The following is a 23,082-nucleotide window of genomic DNA, read 5'->3' as shown; positions in this document are numbered from 1 at the left end:
CACCAGAAATCCAGTGGAAAGGAAAACCGAAAGAGTTGGTCGATTCCTTTAAAATTCTTGGCATAATACTAGACAGGCACATCAATTGGGCGAAACACGTCGACTACATATGTAAGAAAGCAGCTCAAATGGGAAAATTCTTTTTAAAAACAGCAAGAGCCACTTGGGGGGCGTCTCCTGAAGTTTTAAAAATTATATATCATGGAGCTGTGGAGCCAACCTTAACTTACGCGGCATCGGTCTGGAATAAAGCAACTCACAGAAAGTCGATCCAAAAAAGACTGAATTCCGCGCAAAGACCTTTCGCAATATCAATTTGCAAGGGATATCGCACAATATCGCTAACGTCAGCACAAGCCCTGGCAGGAATAGCGCCAATAGATATAAAAATACAAGAACTTACAGGAATATACCAAGTTAAAACAAGCCACATACTTCCCCGACACTTACCTACAGACAGAACATACGAAAACAAAATACACTACACACAACTTCCACATCCTGGTAACAGACATCTAGAAAATATAGAACACATAGGAACAGTTGACGAAGACACTAAAACAAAATACCACATCACAGGATTGGAGATCTACACAGATGGCAGTCTAATCGATAACAAAGTAGGGGCAGCTTTTGTAGCCTACGAAAATGGAACATTAATAACACCCCGAAAATTTAAGCTCGAAAGCTACTGCACTGTTTTCCAAGCAGAAATATTTGCTATCAGAGAATCTCTCGAGTGGACACTCAAAAGATTAAAGTTCCACAGACACGACTATGTAAACATATTCTCAGATAGCCAATCCAGTCTGGTAGCTCTCCAAAACCCATCATCGACACACCCACTTGTAAGAGACATTTTAACACTGTCAACACAGCTTCGAATGATAGGAACAAACCCCAGATTCTTCTGGATAAGAAGTCACACAGGGATAGCCGAAAACGAGGAAGCTGATAAATACGCTAAACAAGCCACAACAGACAAAAGACCTTTAACCTATACACACTTCCCTCTGAGTTACGCAAAACAAAAACTAAACGAAGATACCATAGAGCTATGGAACCACAGATACACAACATCCGCCACAGGATCAATAACGCAGAAATTTATTCCAAACATAAACTGTGCCATCACTCTTGCCAGGAACTTAAAAATATCACACGAACTCACACAGATACTAACAGGCCACGGATCGGTGCGAGCTTATCTAAAAAGATTTAAATTGAGGGATGACGACTGTTGTCCATGTGACGGCAACACATCTCAAACTGTGTGGCATGTCATCAACGACTGCCCTATACTAGAAAGGGAGCGATGGACTCTCAGGACTCGATGTAGACAACATAATCACGAAATTGACCTCCAAAAGCCTCACGAAGCACTAAGCAATAGAACAACACAAGAACACTACACAAAATATTTAATCCTGGCCATAAAGAAAATTAAAGATATAAATGGAGGCACCTAATTAGCCCCACATCAATGCAACTAACCCACCCAACCACCTTGTACGAAAAAGCAAGGGTATGGTTATTATAAAAAAAAAAAAAAAAAAAAAAAACCTGCAGACCATAGTAGACAACATTCTTATTAAAAAATACATAGTGCCAACCGCTAAAAACAAAAAACACGTGATTTTGACATTAATCGAAAATGTGTAGACATGTAGAAAATGATAAAAAACATTCATTGAGTCATGCAGGTGTCGATGCTGTGCGGTAAAACGTGAGGTGACCTCATTGTTGTTCTGGTGATTTCAACAGATTTTGCTAACTGACAATGTTCGTTTAAAGGTTCAAAATGTGCTACGGGATGGGAGCATCAACATAACATTTTTAACATCAAGAATGACGACATTACACACTTTTTCCCAAAGCGGCAGTTTACCGTGAAGTCATGTGATAGTACGCGACGTGCATCTCAATATAATACCAACTTTATACATACTTACTTCATTTTAGCTATTTTTTTTTCTTATAACAGTTAATTATTTATGATATATGTGTTCTACTACATAATATTCAGGACGCTCAAGGAATTATTTATATCGCTATCATGGTGCATATACATAATATTATCACAAGTATTGTTAAATATTGCTGTATGTATATGAAACATAATTTAAATCGTAATTCATAAACGCTTTATAAGATAAGTACATAATTTCTAGGAAGTGTAATTTTATTTATAATAATATATCACATATTGTATTCATTATCTAGACAAGAGGTCAACATCAAATTGGGTACTTTCATAAATTTATTATAATTAGTACACAGTGAATAAAATGCAACTTCTCTAGTGTAAATTTTATAATAAAGTCATAAAGAAAGTTTAGTATAACCATAAAATCTTAAGAATAGTTATAAACGAAGACTCACAGTTACCTTTCCCTTTATCTGTTACCGTGTAGTTGCTTTAATCAATTTTCGCATATAAGCTCATAGTATGCCTACGTACTTATAAAAAGCTTTCTCGTTTCGCCGTTGTCAGCCCTATCGCATTGAGAATCGGAATGTACGCATAAATTTAAAAGCGCTTTCCAAATACTTCCGCTGCGGTGACCTTCTCAAAGCTCCTGCCCGCAGGGTCGATTGACATCAGACAGCGACTAGCCACTAGTGACTATAGTAACTAACTAGGGACTCGTAACTTGTCACTAGCCACTCGCCCACTCGAAGGTGGACAACCTGCTGTGAAATAAACATAATATAGACTAGACGTGACACAAACTATTTACAGTGGCGTCGATAATTTGTCAGTAAACCGCTAATATTGAGCAGGTAAATTAATTGTATTTCAACTCATATCTAATCAAAGGCGGCCTTTACAGCGTGAATGTATATTGAAAATACTTTTTACGGCGATTAGTTACGAGCCATTCAGTTAAAATTGAATGAATAGAAAAATATGAGAACCTGTAAACGCACCTAACCTATGAATCGTTGATTATACAAATGTAAGAATTGATATTGGATATATTATTTAATGTTGCGCTCTAAGCACGAGGTGGCGCGATTTCTCTCTGCCCGTCACTCCATTCTGCCTAGTCAAACCTTCATCGCGTAGATCGCTATTTTGGCACCACTGAACGGCTGGGGAGTGTCAGCTACGATAATTTAATCCATGGGGTCCATAAGACATAATATGACCCAAGTCGTTAAAGCATATACATACAATAATTTCAATTGAATCTGGTAGTTCAAACTCATATCCAATCAAGTATTCTTTAGTTATACTTTAGTAAGTGCTATTCTTCCAATTCTCTTCAATAATTTAATTTCATTCTGAGTAGTTTTATTCATTTGAAATAATTTCTCAGCATTTTTACATGAACAATAATACATTATTCATTATCAAATACGTGTAAAATGTCTCACTTTCTGTTTGACGGCTGTATAAAAATTAAATACAATACAGCAATATCACTTTAAGTTAAATCTTAACTCTGACATCTGGGAGAATGTTTTTAGAAATGTTATTCATTTGTTTATTGTTTTACCAAACGTATTAAAAGGAAAATTTCTTTTCTTGTCTGATCAAACCAGTAAAACTTAATTCATACAAATTTGTTGTACTGCCAAACAGATAATAATATTATTATGGTATACAAACAATAATATAAGTGCCTGTTCGTTGATTGGTCGCGCCGCTGGATGCCGGCCTCACTCGCATCTCTGTTGACCCAGTTGCTGCATTGAGAGGCAGATAGGTTCAAGAAACTCATTCTTCTTATTCCGTTGTGGGAGTCGTCCCATGATTTACGGCATTACGATAAGGCGCGAGACCTGTTTGTAATGAGCTGACTTCTTGCATTTGAATCCTCAATTGGATCCACGTAAATTCTTTCGCTAAATCACTGTGTATAATAATTATTATTATTTTAGCCTTTGACCGTGACATTGATTCTCATGTTTGTTAATTATATTATTTTTCTCAGGTAATTTATAATTTTTCTTCTGCGAATACGATAGTCTAGATTTTGTTAATAAGCTATTCTTGGTAATCTAGCGTAGTTCTTGTTTTAAACTCTTCTACAAAATCATGATACCGTGTCCAATAAATATATTATAGATCTGTAATGTTATTCATTCTCATTACCTAAAAATATTGTTAATACGAAAATATTGAATGTTTTAATACACCTTGTCTTATGTTTATTTCGTATTGTTAGTTTCTGATATCTGTTTTGATGGGTCAATTAAAATAATAATAAAAGAAAGTCATTATATTACATCACAATTTACTAGGTATATAATAATACTTCATCATGTACCTATTATTGAATCATCATTTTCACTAAACAACGATATATACATAAATATGAAAAGTCTTATACCTATTAGAAAACTGGTGTAAAAAAATCATAGACCCGGTGGGAGTTGGAGTGATGGTCATTAACTATTAGAGCATTCTTTCCACATGCATTCATGCACTAGGTCCAAGAAAACTTCCAGAAGAGGCTTTCCAAGTTATGTAGGTATCATCAATAAAAAACGTTACATTCTTAAATCTTGTGTATATTCAGTTTTAAATAAAAAATAATTTAAATTACTAATTACATTGTATCAGTCTAAATCTAAATGATTAAAAAAACAAATTTCATGAATAATGTGTTTTTGAATACATTCGCGAAATTGCCTAAAGATAAGTTATAATGGTAAAATAAAACCAACGAAACAAAAACCACGCTGCGCTATAATTATAAATGTAGCAAATTGGTGTTTTAGTGGAGCAAAAACTATCTCTAAATTAAGTGATTAGCAATCATTTAAAAAAGAGAAGAAATTTTCGTATAATGAAGCTATTATTATATTATCAAGTATCACTAAGTATATTTTATTTGGCTGACTGTAAATAAACCGCATACGTTTTAATGGCAGTAATTTATTTTAACATTTAGTAAATAAAATATAATTATTGCGGAATTACCTCGGTACTTGTCGGATTGAATCATTAGAAATCGTTGACAGATATTTGAAAAACGAGCACTCCTACCAAACATGGAAACGGCTTATGCACATACATATTATTATTATTTAAAAAAGCTATGCCGTCATTTTAGTGGTTCATAGCCGGAATCACACGAGATTGAGATCATAATGATATTCTTTTATTTATTCGAATGCATTCGTTTGAAGAGGTTATCTGCATGTACATAATCTTATAACACTTTCAAAGGATGCCGCAGCGCATGTTCAAGTGCGATTATTCAAAAAAATATTGGCGGGGCCGACATTTCTTTTTGGCGGGACCTGCAAATTTAATATGCACAGAGTAGAAAGTTTGTGCAATAACCTCACGCAAGCAAACAAGTGAACAGTGCCGTTCTTAATTATTATAGTCTACAATTTCATATAATTATTATATACTATACAATGTGTCATAAATCTTATGGAATCGACTATTCTCTTCTCAGTATATTATAATACATCCACACAAGTAAATCGTTTATTCAAAAATAGCTTCTCTCACATTATTATTAATGACAATTCTGTATTATTCCATAAAGTAGCATTTCTTGCAGCGAATATCTATCTACCCAGCGGATATTTTCATGATATGGCATTAATCAATTCGTCAGAAGATTTTAAACGTGGCCTCGAAACAGTTCAAAGCAGTCATATAATTATTAAATGAATACATTTTTTAAAGATCCGCATATCTCACAAATTGAGTTTAAGATATCACATAGTCATGAAGCATACCAGTTGCTATAAATATAAATATTAAAATAAACCACTAATATTATTGTCTCATCAACAGCTCTCTTCAATAATAATTGGATAGGGAACAAATACATTTTTATTTTTACTAGTTGGAATTTAAAGTTTTGTATTTTATTAATTATCGTGAGGGTAAATATCAGTCAATGATTCGGGTCTACAGCTCCCTATTATACTCCTCACTCTATGATATACATACAAATGACAAATGTACAAGTTTTTTTTACTGTTTATATACTGAATTAACTTAATAATAGACCATAATAAAAATATTATTTTTTATTCAAGACTAATTTATGGATCCAAAATTCTTTATTTCAAATACATAACATGAAAGAGCCTCAGAAACATATAAAAATCTTGTACCGTAATAAAATTATAACCTACAATAGCTTTAATGGTAAAGCACTCGCTTGGCATGCGATATAATATATCATGGGGATTCAAATCCCACTGAGACATTATCTATGAGTATAAAGGAATTATTGTCTAGGTATTAAGATGTGGAAACGCAAAATTTGGGCATTAAAAACCGATTCCAATAAAACAGTAAAAATAATTTTGAATTAAAATTCATTTCATCAAATACACCCAAATGATAGTATTAATTTTCCAAACTTAAGAAATCTTAAGAGTTGTCGTGTGGTTTTAATGAGTTTAATTGAAACGATGATCTGATTGATGACAAATACCATTGATTATTCTCTTTTACATTCAATAAAAAAACAAGTTGGTATACACCTACCCGGTTCATAAAATAATTTACAGTTAGGTCGATGGACCATAAATGACTCGGTGAAGATTTCTAAAGACATGTATGTATATATGACCCCCTTATACATTTTATTCGATGGTGTAATATTTACACTAAATATAAAGCCACTTTATGAGTAATAATGTGACGAATGAAACGAATGGAAAATATTAACGTATACTCACATAGACAGTCAACACAATGTTTCGTTTGGGGTTTAGGTCATGTGTAAATAAATTCATCTGAATAATTTATTCACAATTAATGTCAATATAAGTTATCAAAATAATTTCGACAACTAACTTCTGTGGATTCTCTGGGCGATACAATATGTAAGGAAAAATAACTATATTATAGTAAACACAGTAAATTGTTATATTCGCGCTTCCGAGTGGGGTTTATGAGTATCAACCAATGACATTAATATGGACGAATCATCTGGAAAAAAAAATGTCACTCACTTTATTGTCGGGTCTGCCGAATAGCATAATCTGCTCTAACGCCATTACAATAAAGGTGATATTGCTATAAATTCCTGATGCTTTTTGTTGGGTCTGCCGAATGGTTCGGTTCGAACGGGTTCGCTCAAATGAACATTGACATTAGAAACACTGCTCTAACGCCATTACAATAAAGGTCATATTGTTATAAATTCCCGATGCGTGATATCGCATAATGGAAATTGCGTGACGTCTACCTATACATGCGAATGCGCGAATTTACTTGCTAGCTACTGTATTGAGTGCGTCGTCCATTCATAATGTCATTGGTATCAACAGCAAGAGTTCCCAAACGGGGGTGTGAGATGCCGGTTCAAGAATGCGACAATGTACGTGTATTCTCTACAAAATTTAACGGAAAAGCTAATTGTATTGAGGAACAAACTTTGGGTAAAACTCTCGATCTATATTCTGAGCAAAATGATTTTCTAAGGGGGCATATAAAAAGTTGGGATACCCGGCTCTACAGAGTGAATTTTGTATTAACAGGAATTGTTGTTTTAAGTCACCCAACCCATGCTCTGGGGCAAAAACTCAATGAAATAAACAATACCAACCTAATTTCTGCCAGTCACGGGATCTAATCAGTCCCACGGCTTCAAGCATGAGCAGCGCATTACAAACTGCACCACCGTGGGGTCAATTCTGTGTGGGATATACATTGACAGTTTGCGTAATTCAATACTGCGACTAAACGGTCGGCTACTGTTAATAACTGGTAGTTAAATATAATTTTAACAAGTTGTTACATTCACGTTTATCGGGTAAAAACTATCTATATAAAAAATGTGAATTCACAGTGTGAATTATTACATGCAAAGATGAAAGGGTCTAATCATTTTATTATGCATATCTACTAATAATACAAAGTCTTCTATACGCCAATGGTGAGTTTATTGGCGCTCACGTAAAAGCTTTTTTAGCAGGGTTCGCCTTTAATGACTTCCGTTTAGAATGCATTTTCTTAATGGCGTCTTCGCGACATTATCGCTTACGATAATATCATGAGTTGATTGTTTTTAGTTATAATTAACCGCAAACATAACTCGTAATTATCATTGAGGAAGCGCAGAACCTGACAATTCGTGTAACGAAAGTGACATTGTCTACCTTGTCTCTAGACTAGACATTCGAATGGACATATTTAATAGTTGTTATTTGCGTTGTTGCTAAAAAAGTTAGTTTAACAATATGATAATTAAATAAAGATTATAAAATATAGCCTATTTTACACTAACAGAAGGTTTATAATACTTAGGATTAACAAATATATATATATAATAAAACGACATAATTAAAACAGGATGGTAAAATAAATGACATTGGTGTCTAGAATTAGGTTCATACGTGCTTAGCGATTGCATTAGACAGAATACTATTAAATTAATGTATTATTTAAATTTATTTATCAGCTGTACATATTTTCTAAAACTAGGTGTCCAAATTTATAGTAATCATAAACCCATAACTTTCATACTATTATGGTAAAATTTGAACACTTATAAAAATAATATTTATTATCTACAGAGTTTAATGAATTATGCCTATAAAGATTTCTAGGATTCATTTAAATATGTAGTCACTATCACAGTAACGATCAATTAAACTTGAATATTAAATGTTATCTTGTATAATACGATGTTGTATAAAAACATGTCGGCTTTTTAGAAATCACAGCAGGACACCGTGAGTCATAAATAATTTAAATTACTACTAATTAGATGTAATCGTTGGTATGAAACATACCTTTCATTTGTAATTTGAAATTACATTCAATATTGCCTATTAGCTATCCACATTTTAGATACTTGATAGTACAATATAATAATATGTTCCAACCAAGGCCTGAACAAAAACTAACCATAAGTGCGAGTGAAAAAACATTCGGCACATGTATAATATCCGCAATATGCATCAGAGTAAGATAGAATACATGAATAACCGACTATAGTGAAGCTAGAAGTGTAGCCGTAAATATCGATTTGACTGCTTTAGGCAAACAGGGAATACATAAACAATAAACATTAAATACTTACAAAGTTTTTTATGCGAACTATTTACTAATCAATATTTTAGTTAATTTAGTAGAAAATATGGTTAATTGTATTTAAATTTGGCATCCATACTGAGAAGTAGGACGATGGTATTGCGTTTTATATGTAAGTTAATAATAATAAAGCTGAGGTTCTAATGTGCGTGCGTAATACGCAAAGTAAACGGCTTCATATAGCCGGAAAATACCATTTCCCTTTAGTATTATTGCTCTGAGGTACTAACACATATTGAGCGCCTACTTATAACAGTGCCGTCCTTATGTAGTTTCCTATTGCATTTTCTTATTTATTCGTTGTTATTTTTAATAGTTAAACACAATAAAAATCACATTAATATATCTATTAAAGATTGGGTGGGCAGCAGTTACCAACGCTGCAGACAAATTTCGTGTTTGTGGAATGTACTCTAAAAATGGATAATTCACACGCCTACCTTAATTTGTCCATTGATCGAAACTTAATACAAACCACTACAATGGAACCGCAAACCCATTGATATGCGCAGTTGCGATATCTTCCCGCGCGCAAGAAGTAGGCGTGGCGGGGTTAATTAATGTGTTTATTTTTTATGCTTGCTATTGCAGACCTTGCAAGATCGCACATGTTGTATCACCTTGCCTCGTATTGGGGACCTTTCTACTCTCGTTTTTCCTACGCAAATGATCGACCATTACTGGTTATGTGGTTTGATTATAGAGACCAGCAACTATAACTTGAGGTGCGGCGGTTTGGAGAACTAATATCTCGCAATACTCACAGCGCGGTATTATGTCGCGCCTCAAGTTATAGTTATCGGTATATATTTACGGATTTCTAGGTAGCGCTTGGTTGTCTTTATTAAACGTCATATATGTATTGTTAATCAGCATTACATACAAAGAATCAACTGTAAGTTTTGGCATCATCCAGTAAACATCATCATCAACATATCTGTCGACTGCAAATTTTATCCACAGGTCTAAAACCAACTAAACAATAAAATTATGCCCTGATCTATCGTAAAAAGAACATTCGAAAGTATAGAACCGTTCAATAAAATATTCGACGTGAATAAAGTTTTTTTCCCCTTTATTTCCCCTTTGACATTTGCAGCATATATTTCAATATCACGATTTTGAAATAATGGTTTACCTCATTTATTTGGTTTTCTAATTCCAAAGAAAGCCATTAATCGTGATTAAACCATATAAATAAATAAATCATTGCTTACTGCTTACAACATTAAATTTCCTCGATACTGGTGCAATTATTAGCAAATAAAACGTCTTATACCTACATGATAAATAATCAATATGTCATGCAGGTAAACAACTTCGGATATGATTTGATGGTATTGTTTTATTAAAGGTATATATTATATGTTACACCGAATGTGTGAAATTGCGTATTATATGAAATCGGCAAAATTTTGCCTTATTCATGAATTAGGCAAATTATCTGCTGAGTGCGTGAATTCTGCAGGGTATGGAATTCTTAAACTGTCAACATGACACTAGAAAGGGTAAATTTAATACGGATGGTTTTATTAGTTATAATTGGACATAATATAATATTATTATTATTAGGTTAGGTTAGGTTAGGTTTTGTAATTCTCAATTCAACTAAATGTCCATTTTGAGGTTAGCTAACAACTGTCAACAAACTATCAAATCATACTATCACAAACAAACAATCGACCATTGCCTGATACCCAAGCACGAATCAAATCGCGAAATTACCTTTTAATAAAAAAATTCCGTTATCATATTATTATAGTTCTAGATTTTTTTGGGCATAAGTAAATGGATATGACCGTCATTGTAGTTATTGATTGATATATTTTTTATATACTTAATCAATGATATTTGACACATTTGGTTAGTTTGAGTAGTTGCAAAAAACACCGCCGGAGCGCCACCATCTATTTTGACCAATGCATGAGCATTTGACACATTTGGTTTAGTTGCAAAAAACACCACCGGAGCGCCACTATATAATTTGCCCAATGCATGAACTAGGCAGAAAAATTACTGCCGAATTCACGCACTCGGCAGATATTTTGCCTAATTCATGAATAAGGCAACGGGTTTGCATTTTTCATGAAATATGCAAAATTTGCGTAATACACAATTTCACACATTCGGCGTAACATATACACTATTATACAGTGGCCATTACGAATACGGAACTTCAAATCAGACCTAAAAGATGGCGGCTGTAAATAACAGTCTCCATCTTTCAATACGCTATCGTCCAGAATATTTTATTACATCGTTTTTATTAGCTCGTATTCTTATGTGTCCGATGGTTGTTTGTCAGGTCAGGTTTGTATGAAAAGTTATTTCGACACCATTATTGGTTGCTAGGGGTCTGGGGTCCTAGCAACTAAATTATTAATGTATACGTGCGTTACTATGGAAATCAATATGACATGTCGAAATGACATCTCAGTATTATTTCTATCAAGTACAAATTTTTTTGATCGTTTAAGCTAGTCAACGTCAAGTTTATATGATTCAACAGAAAATTTAAAAACGTTGTATATAAAAACTTATTTTTATCTTGTAATTATTTGTTCTACGTCTGCTAATTCAACGACACTCGTTAGTTAGTTACTTACTATAGTATAATAAGTATTAGGACTAGAGTTATGGTACCTACAAACTCTTTTTTCATTTCCCGTTTACTGAAGTATTTAGTAGGTACTTTACTACGTGAGATTCATTATGCTAGGTACCTACAGTCAAAGCAGCCTTTCGCTTTCCTTGTGCAAGTGATCGAGTGAATAGGAACAAACACAATAGGACGTTCACCTGGCAATACAGTCATTATTTTATATTAAACACTATCATCATGACAATAATAAGTCTGCAACGTGATGTTGATTAAAGATCCGCGATCACAGTCGCCTTTCTTATTTGTTTATTAAACATGATTAAACGAATTGTAACTCTTTTAGAATTTAAACTGACTAATCAAACAATAGATTCGTCATGGAACGAGGAAATCGAAATCCTTGTGGGATTTTTATTTTTTTTAATGAATATTGAAAAATGTATTCATATTATATTACTAATATGATAAATTAATTTTAATCCATAGTCTGAATGATAACATAATATGCACAATAGATACGAAGTACATAACGACCGAGGCCACTTCAGAAAAGAACAAAAATCGATAACTTAAATATTAAAAACATCATCAAATTGGCCATTTTTATAGTGTAATCAATTACATTGCTAAAATTGTGATACTGTCAAACTATTAAATTTAAAGTCATGTAAAATGGATGAGTAAGTAGGTCGCTTATTTTCACGTATTTTGTACATACATTAATTGAGAGCTATATTTATTTTATTTATAAGTAAATAACGATTAACACGAATTTATTGTTAACACGACTTGGCCATTAATAATTCTTCGCGCCTGTCCTGAAAATTCAAGACGTAAAGTTGCATAATGTTTGATTTATTGCTAGAAGATAAGTGCATCTAAATTTTCAGTGTTCAATAATTAATCAATCTCAACACACATAATATTTAGATACCTAACTACATATTGAATTAAACGATACGTTGCTATTTCACATACGCCATTGTATGTACTATAACTATGTTATTATAATGGACCAGTAATAGTTTTTTTGCAAATAAATATCATTTTGAATTTGCAATAATATCCAGTAATTGTAATATTATATATTAAGCAATTAAAAATACATTTCAAGTGTACACAATTTACCATTCATTATAATCTTACATATCTTTTTATCACCTGGTAGCTAATTTTCTTTACCAATTTTCTTGTGTGAAGGGCATGGTATAATATTTAAAAAAAAAAACACATCGTAAGTATTAAGTACTTATATTATATTTCTATTGAACTTTTTCAAAAATTTATTTTTAACAAATGTCCTTCAGACATTTTCAATTAAAAAACCGGTATTGCTTTGAGAAAAGTACAATAAAAATATAATAATAAATTTCTGATAGAACAATAAAAATATTTATCTCTTGTGCCGTAACTCGGGAGATATGAAGTCAGTCGCGAATTTTTCTCAGGGCACCCAAGTTTGTAGCAATCAATAAACAAAAATATGTTTTAAAAACGACACTTTCTAACTTTAGAGAATAAAAAAAATTGTCATATAAACGTAGTTTTTATTCAAGTGACATAGGATGGAATTGGTATTCGTTTGTTTTTGAATTTGGAACGGTTACAATATCTGCAACGTAACATTAATAAATAATAATATAATTTTATCTTGCTTAGCACATTTATTTTACATTCGTATTTCATTTTGTCAGTTTGTATTAATAATTGTATGTAACTAGAAATTTCGATAAATGGTAATTTAGGGCGATAGTAGATACATATTATATCTATATATAAATAAAATTTAACTAAAACGAAAACTTTCCTAGCAGAAGGTGCCCGTTGTCAATTTATAGAAATTATTATTTATTGACTTCAGATATAAATACAATAGATCTCATCACTGCAACCTAGATAGAATTTTCACTATAATCCAAATAACATTAACTTATACCTGTTCATCCTCTCAAAATCGTGACTGTGGCGTGAAAATGTATCTCGGAAGTGAGAGTTCAAAATAATCTCCAAGTCTGAACAATATCATAACCAAAATGGCGATGGTTAGCTACTTGCTTGAAACTTTCGATTCTCATCTCGTCCGAATTCAATATCAATCCCTTATCAATAAATTCCATCAGACTTGTATTCTTCATTCAACGCGGTCGGATTTATTTGCTGAGAATTAAATTATTAATTCAATAGCAAGGCTGGCAATTTTCGTTGAGAGTTTTTTTTTTGACAGCAATTATTGTGATGGTATCGTCGTGATATTAAAACGTTTTGACATTGTTAAAAATTGCCACCGGCAATCAGAAATAATATGTATAGAACAATGAAGGCCGTTTATGTTGGTGATTATTTTTAATATGTGCGTTCTCATTGTTATTTTTTATTATTCAAACAGGATTAAGACGATCCATATTATATAAAAAAAACCACCAATGTCAATGCTGTTTTAAAAATGCAATATTTGGCAATGTTAGAATTAATTAGGAACATAATGGAATAGTTCTAAATTTAAATGTTATTTTAAAATTTCATATAATATTTTAGATCTGATTTGATCACGATGAAAAAAAAATGATTTGCCGCTTATTATAGATATGGAATTTAAACTCCTCAAATTTTATGAAATAAGATTCTACTTATTGACCTATAATTAGATTATTTCACTTCTATCCAAGAGTATCATTCAATCTACATATTCATCAATCATCAACCAATGTGTAGCGATTTTATAGCGCTGTATGAAATGTAAATAAAAGAAGCATTGGGATTTGCAATAGGTACCGCAGTTCGGTGGTAACATATTATATGGTAACTATACAACCGCAACATTGGAGACAAAAACAAAACTATTATGTTTTTTTTTCACCCACCCGCAACTTGGTATGGTATGCCATGATACGAGTTTCAATTAAAATAGCAAATTTTTAAAATGAGACATATTTATTTTTGGCTTAACTGAAAAAGATACTATCTTCGAATAAGCCAGTTTCATCTTTTTTAAAGCATATTGGCGCGATACCAGTAAATATACGGGTTCAAATCCTGTCGAACGTTGTATTTTTTTCAAATGTATCTATATATTTTATATTTATATTTCAAGTTATGTATTTTCCAGTTTTATCTATCAGGAATTGAAATAATGTTTACAGTAATGCTGTTATTACATTGTTTAAATAATTCCATATTATGTAGATACACTTTTATATCTACTTTAATGTATATTTTTCTGTGTTTCCAGATGATGCTAAGACACTTCGTATTGTTGGCCCTCGCGGCAGTGGTTGTTTCTGCCCAGAGAAGACTTGCTCTTCCAGACCCCAGAAGTTGTGCCAACCGTAAGTTAAATATTTTTGCAACAATAGCTTAATGGTGTGGACTACAATGCTATTTAAATATGGTCATGTATATAATAGTATTTAAGCCGTAATTTTCTTAATTGTAAATATAATGCTAATATAGTGTATATCGAATATAAGATTCAGGATTTCATAATCGCAATATCACAATTTAAATAGATAAACCAAAGACGTTCTAGAAAACCTTATTTATGTTGTCCAAATTTTTTGGACAGAAATAAACGCTCTTTATTTCCCATAAAAATTAAAATTCATGTCAATTCACAATAATATGATTTCGCTAGAAATAGCATATTGTAAATAAATATTTAGTGTCAGTTTTATAAGACGTTAATGGTCTGCTAAGAGCATTATTATAATAAAAAAACAATCATTCCAAAATCGACGTGTCCATGTTTGTGCAAGAAAAATAATAATACGTTTTTATCATTTCACTTAGATTTTCTAGTAATAATAGTATAGTGAAATTCAGTTTTAGTTAATTTAGAAGTGATATATTATTTGTTTCTGGATAAATCCAAAATTTTCCAGTTTTCTATTTTTTATGAAGAACATAAAATTTACGTAATCGACTTGACAAAACATTTACTTCCCTTAATTCGTCAATCGTTATTTATTGTGTATTATAATGTAAAATAAATACCTTCGTTGAAATATTAATATGAAAATCTCTTAGCTGTTGCATTGCAAGTAATATTACATTTGCTTTCATAATCGTTCATACACAAGGGACAATGTAATCCATCGCAATAATCTAGAATTATGTAACCGCATGAAAATTAAAGCCTTCGCCGATTCTCAAGAAAATTTCATAACCCCTCGTCAAAGCTATCCCATGCAATAATGAATGCGTCGTAAAATATTTCTGCAGTATGAAAATTTATCGTAGACTTTCATATTGACGTGGTGTACAATTAGGAATTAAGTAAGAAACTGTAATTATTATTTATTATTTTTCTTCTATTCTTAGTGTGTCAAAACTTCAAGTGTCTTATAGCCATGCATACATACATTTATTTCTGAAAACATCAGCAATAAAATAAATGTGGTAAAATATTATCATACACTTGACAATAAAATATTAACAATGTATTTTATAACAGAACTTTGTATGAAAGAATATATTTGTATTAATTTAGTTAGATAATGTCACCGTACTTTCATTTTCATGATAAAGATTTTTTGATAAAAAACATACTAAATATATTATTTTTTTAATTATTTCAGTTTTGTAATTACTTCAACACAATTATTATTATCCAATAATACATACTATCAATAAATACGACGCCCAACGGGACTTGAACCTGTAACCGTTGGATTCGCGCCAATGCGGTTTATTGTGGTTACAGGCTCAAGTTTCGTCAGGTGTCAGAAATGTTTTTTTCTAGTGGGTAGATACATATCTCAGGTGTTTTATTGTTGCCTTTGTTATATTCATTATAAACTTTAAAGACTGTAAAATTCTCAGACTTAGTCAATCATTCGTTGAATAAAAAGAATTAGTATATTATAGTAAAATTTGTTTAAAGTATAACGATAAATCTAACGAAATATTATTGTATAACAGATTCACGATGACAAAATGTTATATTAATTGAGCTTTCGTAAGGGGCGTCGTTACGTACAATTGCAAAAAGCAATCTTATGGTATCCAGTAGCGGTTGTAAGTGTATACCCGATAAATTGATAAGTTTGTAGAACGCATTGCAAAAATGTTGCTTTTGCGATAATCCACAATTAAGTGTTATAGATAGGTAGGTATAGTAATAGATATATTTATTTATTTAAAAAAAAAATCATTGCTTTATGCTTTACACTCAGATTGGGAAAAATAAACTTATTTTTTAATTTCAATTATGTCTGACAATACAACCGCCTCGTCTGTTTCGTGAAAAACTGATATAATTGTTAATATATAATAAACACTCCAATTCTTACCATGGAAGACGTAGCTTTGATCAGGTCTCGAAATGACCGGAGCGCACCGGAGCGCCGATCTGGTTCATGAAATCCCCAAAATTATCGCTCAATCTCGTGGAAAAAATAATTGGACCATCTGAGCTAGAAAATCTAACACACTCATTTTTTAATAAAATATACATAAAATTGATAACTAGCATATGTTAATATTTTTAAAAAATTATTGAAAAAAATAAAAATTTCCATTTTGAGCGTTGGCTTCGATTGTGTTTTTTTTAGATTGTCCATTATGAATAGATAAATTATTAGTTATATTACCATAGGACACGTCTATAGATTATAAGACGCCACTGGCTGTACAATACTTCATAGTATAGTCAACCAATATCAAGTCGGTTTTATAATGACGGGTTTGCGAGACTCACAATTTGTGATTTGCGTTCATCTCGTTAAAATTTAGTGTAAAGCCACAAACTATCCCAGCGGATGTCACGACTTTGATGCAATCTCGACAACGAAAGTGAATTTATGTCGTTGACTCTCAAACGGAAATAATTATACCCACAATCTCATGCCTACTTAAATAAAATTGTATACTTTTAACTTTTAGTATGGATTATTACTACCTTTTCCATTATCGGACTTAATGCTGCTTAAGAAAATACACATATATAATATATTTTACTCGCGATATATTAAGATAAATTGATAAAAATTACGGTTAGTTTGGATTACGGTTATAGACTTAGATTGTTAAAATAAATATATTCGTAATAAAAGATTCGACTAGATTCAAAAATATAATTTAATCAATATCTTTAATGCTTTTATCCACAATGGTTGTGATTAACTTTTCGATAAAAATATCTAGATGTATTTCAATGATATCGGTTATAAGTAGCGTGTAATCTACATTGCTAGGAATTTAATGTGCCCATTCTTACCATCCAGTAATTACCTAAGTTTTTATATCTCTTCTTCTTCGTCATCCTTATCAGTAACCGAGGATCGTGATGAGTCTTGGAACACAGAAGGTCTTCTGCTAATCTTTAAGGTATATACTAGATGTTTTCGGTGTTTTCTTTCACGCTACCATTCTCGTTCATTGCGACTTTTCCCTGGATTTCATATTTTATTAGATGATATTTTAATTTCACGAGTCGTTGTTATTGTTTATAGAAATTTTATATTTAACAAATGGAAACGTATTTAATTTTTTATGTTACCCACATTATTTACAGGTTATTTACGTTTATATTATTATAAATATAATCTACACAAATTTCTCGCGCAAATTCCCAGCGAAATTGCGATAAGTCGTGTTGTGGAATTTGACGAAAGGTTAGTATGTTAAAGAAAATAACCATAATTTAAAAAAAATCTACTTTCGAAACTTAATATAAAACCGACGTCTCTCGGGCAATTCGCCAAAGCGTCCATTACAATTGACAACAAAAAAAATGAGACATCAAGAGTAACTATTTACATGAGCATATTAGAACAAACAGCAATTCAAATCATAATTACTTTGAAAGCGACCACTGCTAATGGTAAATTCAGATTATAAATCTAAACAAAGCACATAGTAATTATTCAAGTTCAATAGGTGTAGTAACAACACACTAGTAATAGTAATAAATAATTGCATTAATAATCTCGAACAACTTTTCTTATGGCAATAGAAATTAATAATAAGATAATAGATGCTGTAGTATTGGTGGATACATTTAAATAATTCATTCATTTACTTCGCAGTCGTATGGCGACAGGAAGTAAATGATAGACACATAAAGATAGATAAAAACTCAAACTCAATATAAATCCAGACTCCGAATCAACACCATTACATTCGTTTCATCGTGGTGTTTGAAAAGAAGTCATACGTGAAAAACAGTTTGGTTTTATCCCCTCTTTTGCATTTTGCATAATTATATACATCTGATATAAGGATGTACAGTGGTTCTATGCGGAATTACTATGCATTTGGGGAACAAACAGTTGGATCCTGGAGGTTTCACTGTAGGCTCAATTACGAGGTGTGAAGTCCTCATTCTAGATACCTCCCTGTAATACTTTTCTAAGCTGATTGTTCTTTTTAATAAGGTTTAACCTGCCCTAGATTTTTTATAGTTGGTACCGAGCGTTAATATCGGTTAAATAATCTAAATGATTACAAAAAGGTATTGTCTAACAACTATTTAAAAAAAATATTAATGACAATAATATTACAAGGAACTGAGAATATCAAGATGTATTATTAAGTTAGCCAATATTATATTATTATCAGGCAGTGGCAAAGACTCCATACTAGGCGATTATTTAAAGCCTACCTTCTTAAGAAAAATAATTATTATTTTCATATTGACGTATTTATATAATCACAAATAATAATATATTCAATATGCCCAAAGACATCTATCGTATAATTGTCATAATTTTACGATCTTTTCCCATATTTCAATAAGCATTTCTCTCGAAAGTTTAAAAAAATAAAACACACCGCGTTTCGCTTCATATATTGTATAGGATTATTTTGGCGTGAATCGTCGGGTTTTTCAATATGAAGTTTTTTCTCATAATTTCAAGATGTCTGGCGTCCGCATAGAAATCTACAAGTTGTTTCGTTAGCGCTTACATCGCTAGAGCACATTTATTCAAAATAATTAATAAGAAGATAATTTAAAAAATATTTTCTATTGGATTCAATCACATAAATATGTATTGATTGTTGTTAAAAATATAAAATAATTAATCTCGTGATTTTATGTATCTATTAGTTCACTCATTAGACAATTTAGATATCTGATATTGTACCTACCTAAGCCTGTGTTTTAAATATAGAAGTATTTTAAAATGTCTAGTTTTACGGGTTAAATTATAAATTGTTATGGAACATAACATATACACAACAACGGATATTTTCAAAGATGATAGGTAATATATTTTGAGCGTATGTTACGTTTATAAATGTTTAGGAAAATACATAAGTAATTCAAAGTTTTCGTTTTAACTTAAACTTAAACTTTAAACTTCGTTTTAGCGTACCTATTCATCAGTAGTAATATTGGGTTATCTTCTTATTTCCCGTAAATATATCTGACAAGCATGGTAACTCCCACAGCCTACCTCTTTCAAAAAGTCATCCTTCGCCACTGTTATCAGGGTATTGTGGATATTTTATTAAAACACTGCGAGCTTTCGTTTATGCTTGTAGGAGAGGAAGGCCATCTTCTGGCATTGCGGCCACGACAAAATCACTTCGGAACAAAATTTATGTCATTCGAAAGTAACGATACCAACACCTAAATGAGTCGCCTGTACTACCAGAAGAAACTGACACCATTCTACCTACGTCCTACCCTACGTAAAGGCTTTCAAACAACTTTTAGTATAATATGTTCTACAATAATTTAGCTTATATTGTAATCTATAATCCAATGCAAATGCTAGTATATTATTATTTGTAATTAAATTTATGGGTGTACCTCCCAGGCACATATACATATACCCAGATCTTTTCCAAGCATGGTCATTTGAAGGCTCTGTGAGCAGTGATGCGATAAAAAAGAAAATGAATAATCACTATGACATTAGAAAATATAAGAATTATTAGTACCTACCGATCAAGTTGTTTCACCAACTTTGATAGTATTATTAATATGTTAGAATTTTAGATAATTCGAGTTTAACTAAATTAATTCTCTAGAGTGTACTCAGTTAAAACTAGATATTGCCGCCTATTCAACAATAATTTCATTCTGATAGTGCTGATATTTTACCTTAGCGAGTCATGGCACCTTCTGATGGTTAAAACCAACTGTATACTGAGTTTTTGGCGGATGATGATTGCTCGTTGATATGACTTGAAGGGTAACAAGAAGATATAAAAGTGAAGTAGAGGCGTAGAACCTGCCTCGGCCACGTATTACGGATGCCTCTGTCCTGCCTATTCTTGAAGCCAGTCGGATTCCAATATTCTGAAAGAACGTTAAATATCGGATAGGATATATACAGATTACAGCGTAGTTATTGGTTGCTAACATGACCTTAAGAATCAGTGACGTCCTGTGGGGGTAGGCAGATTGAGCGTCGTTTGGGGGCGGCAGTTACTCGAAGGGCGGCAAATCGAGGAGAATCATTGGGTATAATATATAGAAATAACTGTACCTAAGCTTAGTACCTAATAACGAAAAATATCTATTAAAAAATTCAACTCACTGGTTGGTAACAAAATGTATTAAGTAATTACTATAAAAGTTTTAATAAGACTATAATTTTTGTCGAGTTCGTGATATCTAGTTTACTTCCATTGTCCTTGGACATCACGTCCTTAGTGAACGGCAATGACACGTGCAGATTTGCGAATTATATTTGAATTAGGTATAGGTAGGTAGGTAGTACCTACATACTTACTTAATTTTGTATAAAATGTTTGCCAGCTCGCGAGTTTTGGAAGTTGTCAGGTGTATTTTTAAATGTATCTAAAACCGTGGACTCTCAATATTGTCTATTGAAGCAGAGATTGCATTTTCATTAAATTTAGTGGTAGGTATCTTGATAGTAATGTATCCATACAACACATTTCTTAGATATTAGAGACATGAAAGAATGATAAAAATACCATGTAAAAAAATGTGGCGGCAGTTTAGCTCTGCCTAGGGGCGGCATTTTGTCTCGGGACGTCAATGCTAAGAATACACAAGAAGGCTGGTGAGCAACAGGGTTCGTTGTAGGTGTCTCTCTGTGTAGTGCCAATGTGCCCAAGATACGGACCAAAAATAAGAAGAATATCCTTAACAAATATAACAACGATTACAACAAAATTATAGAAGATGTCAAAAAAACGTACAACATTTTTGATTAAATTTTGCAACAAAATCCGATACGCGTCGTAAATAGGTACGACTAAGTATTGAATGGGTCAAACAATTTGATTTTTCTTTTTATCTATGTATTCTTATAACTACAGTATAATATAATGTTGTTCATCGCCTATGGTTGCCCGCGGCGGTCAATTTTCCGTGAACTCTCTCAAGTCAGGGAAAAATTTTCTTCTGCATAATAATATACTTTCATCAAATATTAATTATTTCACCTGTCTCACTGGAATGTAGTTTAAATTATAATAAAGGCATTATAATATAATGATACGTTCTTAACTCGCCGATGAAAGTTAGCCATTCATTATCACGAACATATCATATTATCAGCAACTCAACAAATCGGGGTGATCGGTGAACTCAACCGACCGAGTTGAAAAAAAACTCGACGCTCGTGAACTTTCATTTTTTAACGTTTGCAATTATGAACACAAGACGATTCGTGATTCTTGACCTTAAATAAGTAGATACCTTAAGAAGATCAAGTTATTTACATTATCGTGTTTTTGTGGGCTTGGCAGAGTAATAAAATTGTAACTGAATATTTGAGAGGTATATTTATGTTAAACGATAGGTACTGTTGTATTTCAATAATGTAAAATATGGTTGAAATTAAAATTATTTTTTTCGTATTCTTTTTTCAAATACGAACAGCTGATATATGCCCATTTTTATTAGCCGATAATGCTTTATTGCAAAAATATAAATGAAATAAAATTTGACATGTCGGCATTTATTCGTATCGTTTTAATTATTAATCGGTTTAATATTTAATATCTAGGTACTTATCTACTTAATATTTATATATATATTTGTAAATTACTTATATTTTTTTTATCTATATTCAAAAGGAAAACGGCATTAAGTAAAAAATCACCACTTTTCAGGACAATCAAAATAAGATTTTTGGACCACTTGAAACTCCAGTGTTTCTTTCTGTGTGTGATTCAGTAATTCAGATGCATTGGTTCGGCTCTTCTTCTCATTTTATCATTAAGTTTTTGGATAGATTTGGCATATTCAACTCATTTTAAGCCCCTTCGCTCACACCATTAAACTCAGAATCTGATGTCATAGTTTTATGAAAAATCTAAACCATTGATCGACGATATAGGCGGAGAAAGACCGATTGACCAACGATTCCCGAATGTAATTAATTCTTTGTAAACCTTTTATTTCAAATCATGAAAAACCTAGTTCCATACATATATATATACATTTGAAACTATTGTATGAGTGGGTACCTACACAATAATAACTTGCCTCTTGTGGTTGTGTTTAATTACATTGTATCACCTTCCA

General features: G+C 31.8%; 1 protein-coding gene across 1 annotated transcript in view; it reads left to right on the top strand.

Moving 5' to 3' along the window:
- Nucleotides 1–23,082, top strand: part of LOC147066184 (uncharacterized) — a 55,899-nt gene that overhangs the window by 24,855 nt on the left and 7,962 nt on the right. The window contains exon 2 of the mRNA XM_085955864.1: nucleotides 14,860–14,956. Coding sequence (XP_085811990.1) covers nucleotides 14,860–14,956 — 97 coding nt within the window. The remainder of the gene's footprint in view (nucleotides 1–14,859; nucleotides 14,957–23,082) is intronic.

This window comes from Rhyacophila brunnea, unplaced genomic scaffold, assembly GCF_057557595.1.
Source record: "Rhyacophila brunnea isolate RB1 unplaced genomic scaffold, BYU_Rbru_1.0 scaffold_5, whole genome shotgun sequence".
NCBI classification, from domain to species: domain Eukaryota; kingdom Metazoa; phylum Arthropoda; class Insecta; order Trichoptera; family Rhyacophilidae; genus Rhyacophila; species Rhyacophila brunnea.
This window is presented reverse-complemented; position numbering and strand designations above follow the sequence as displayed.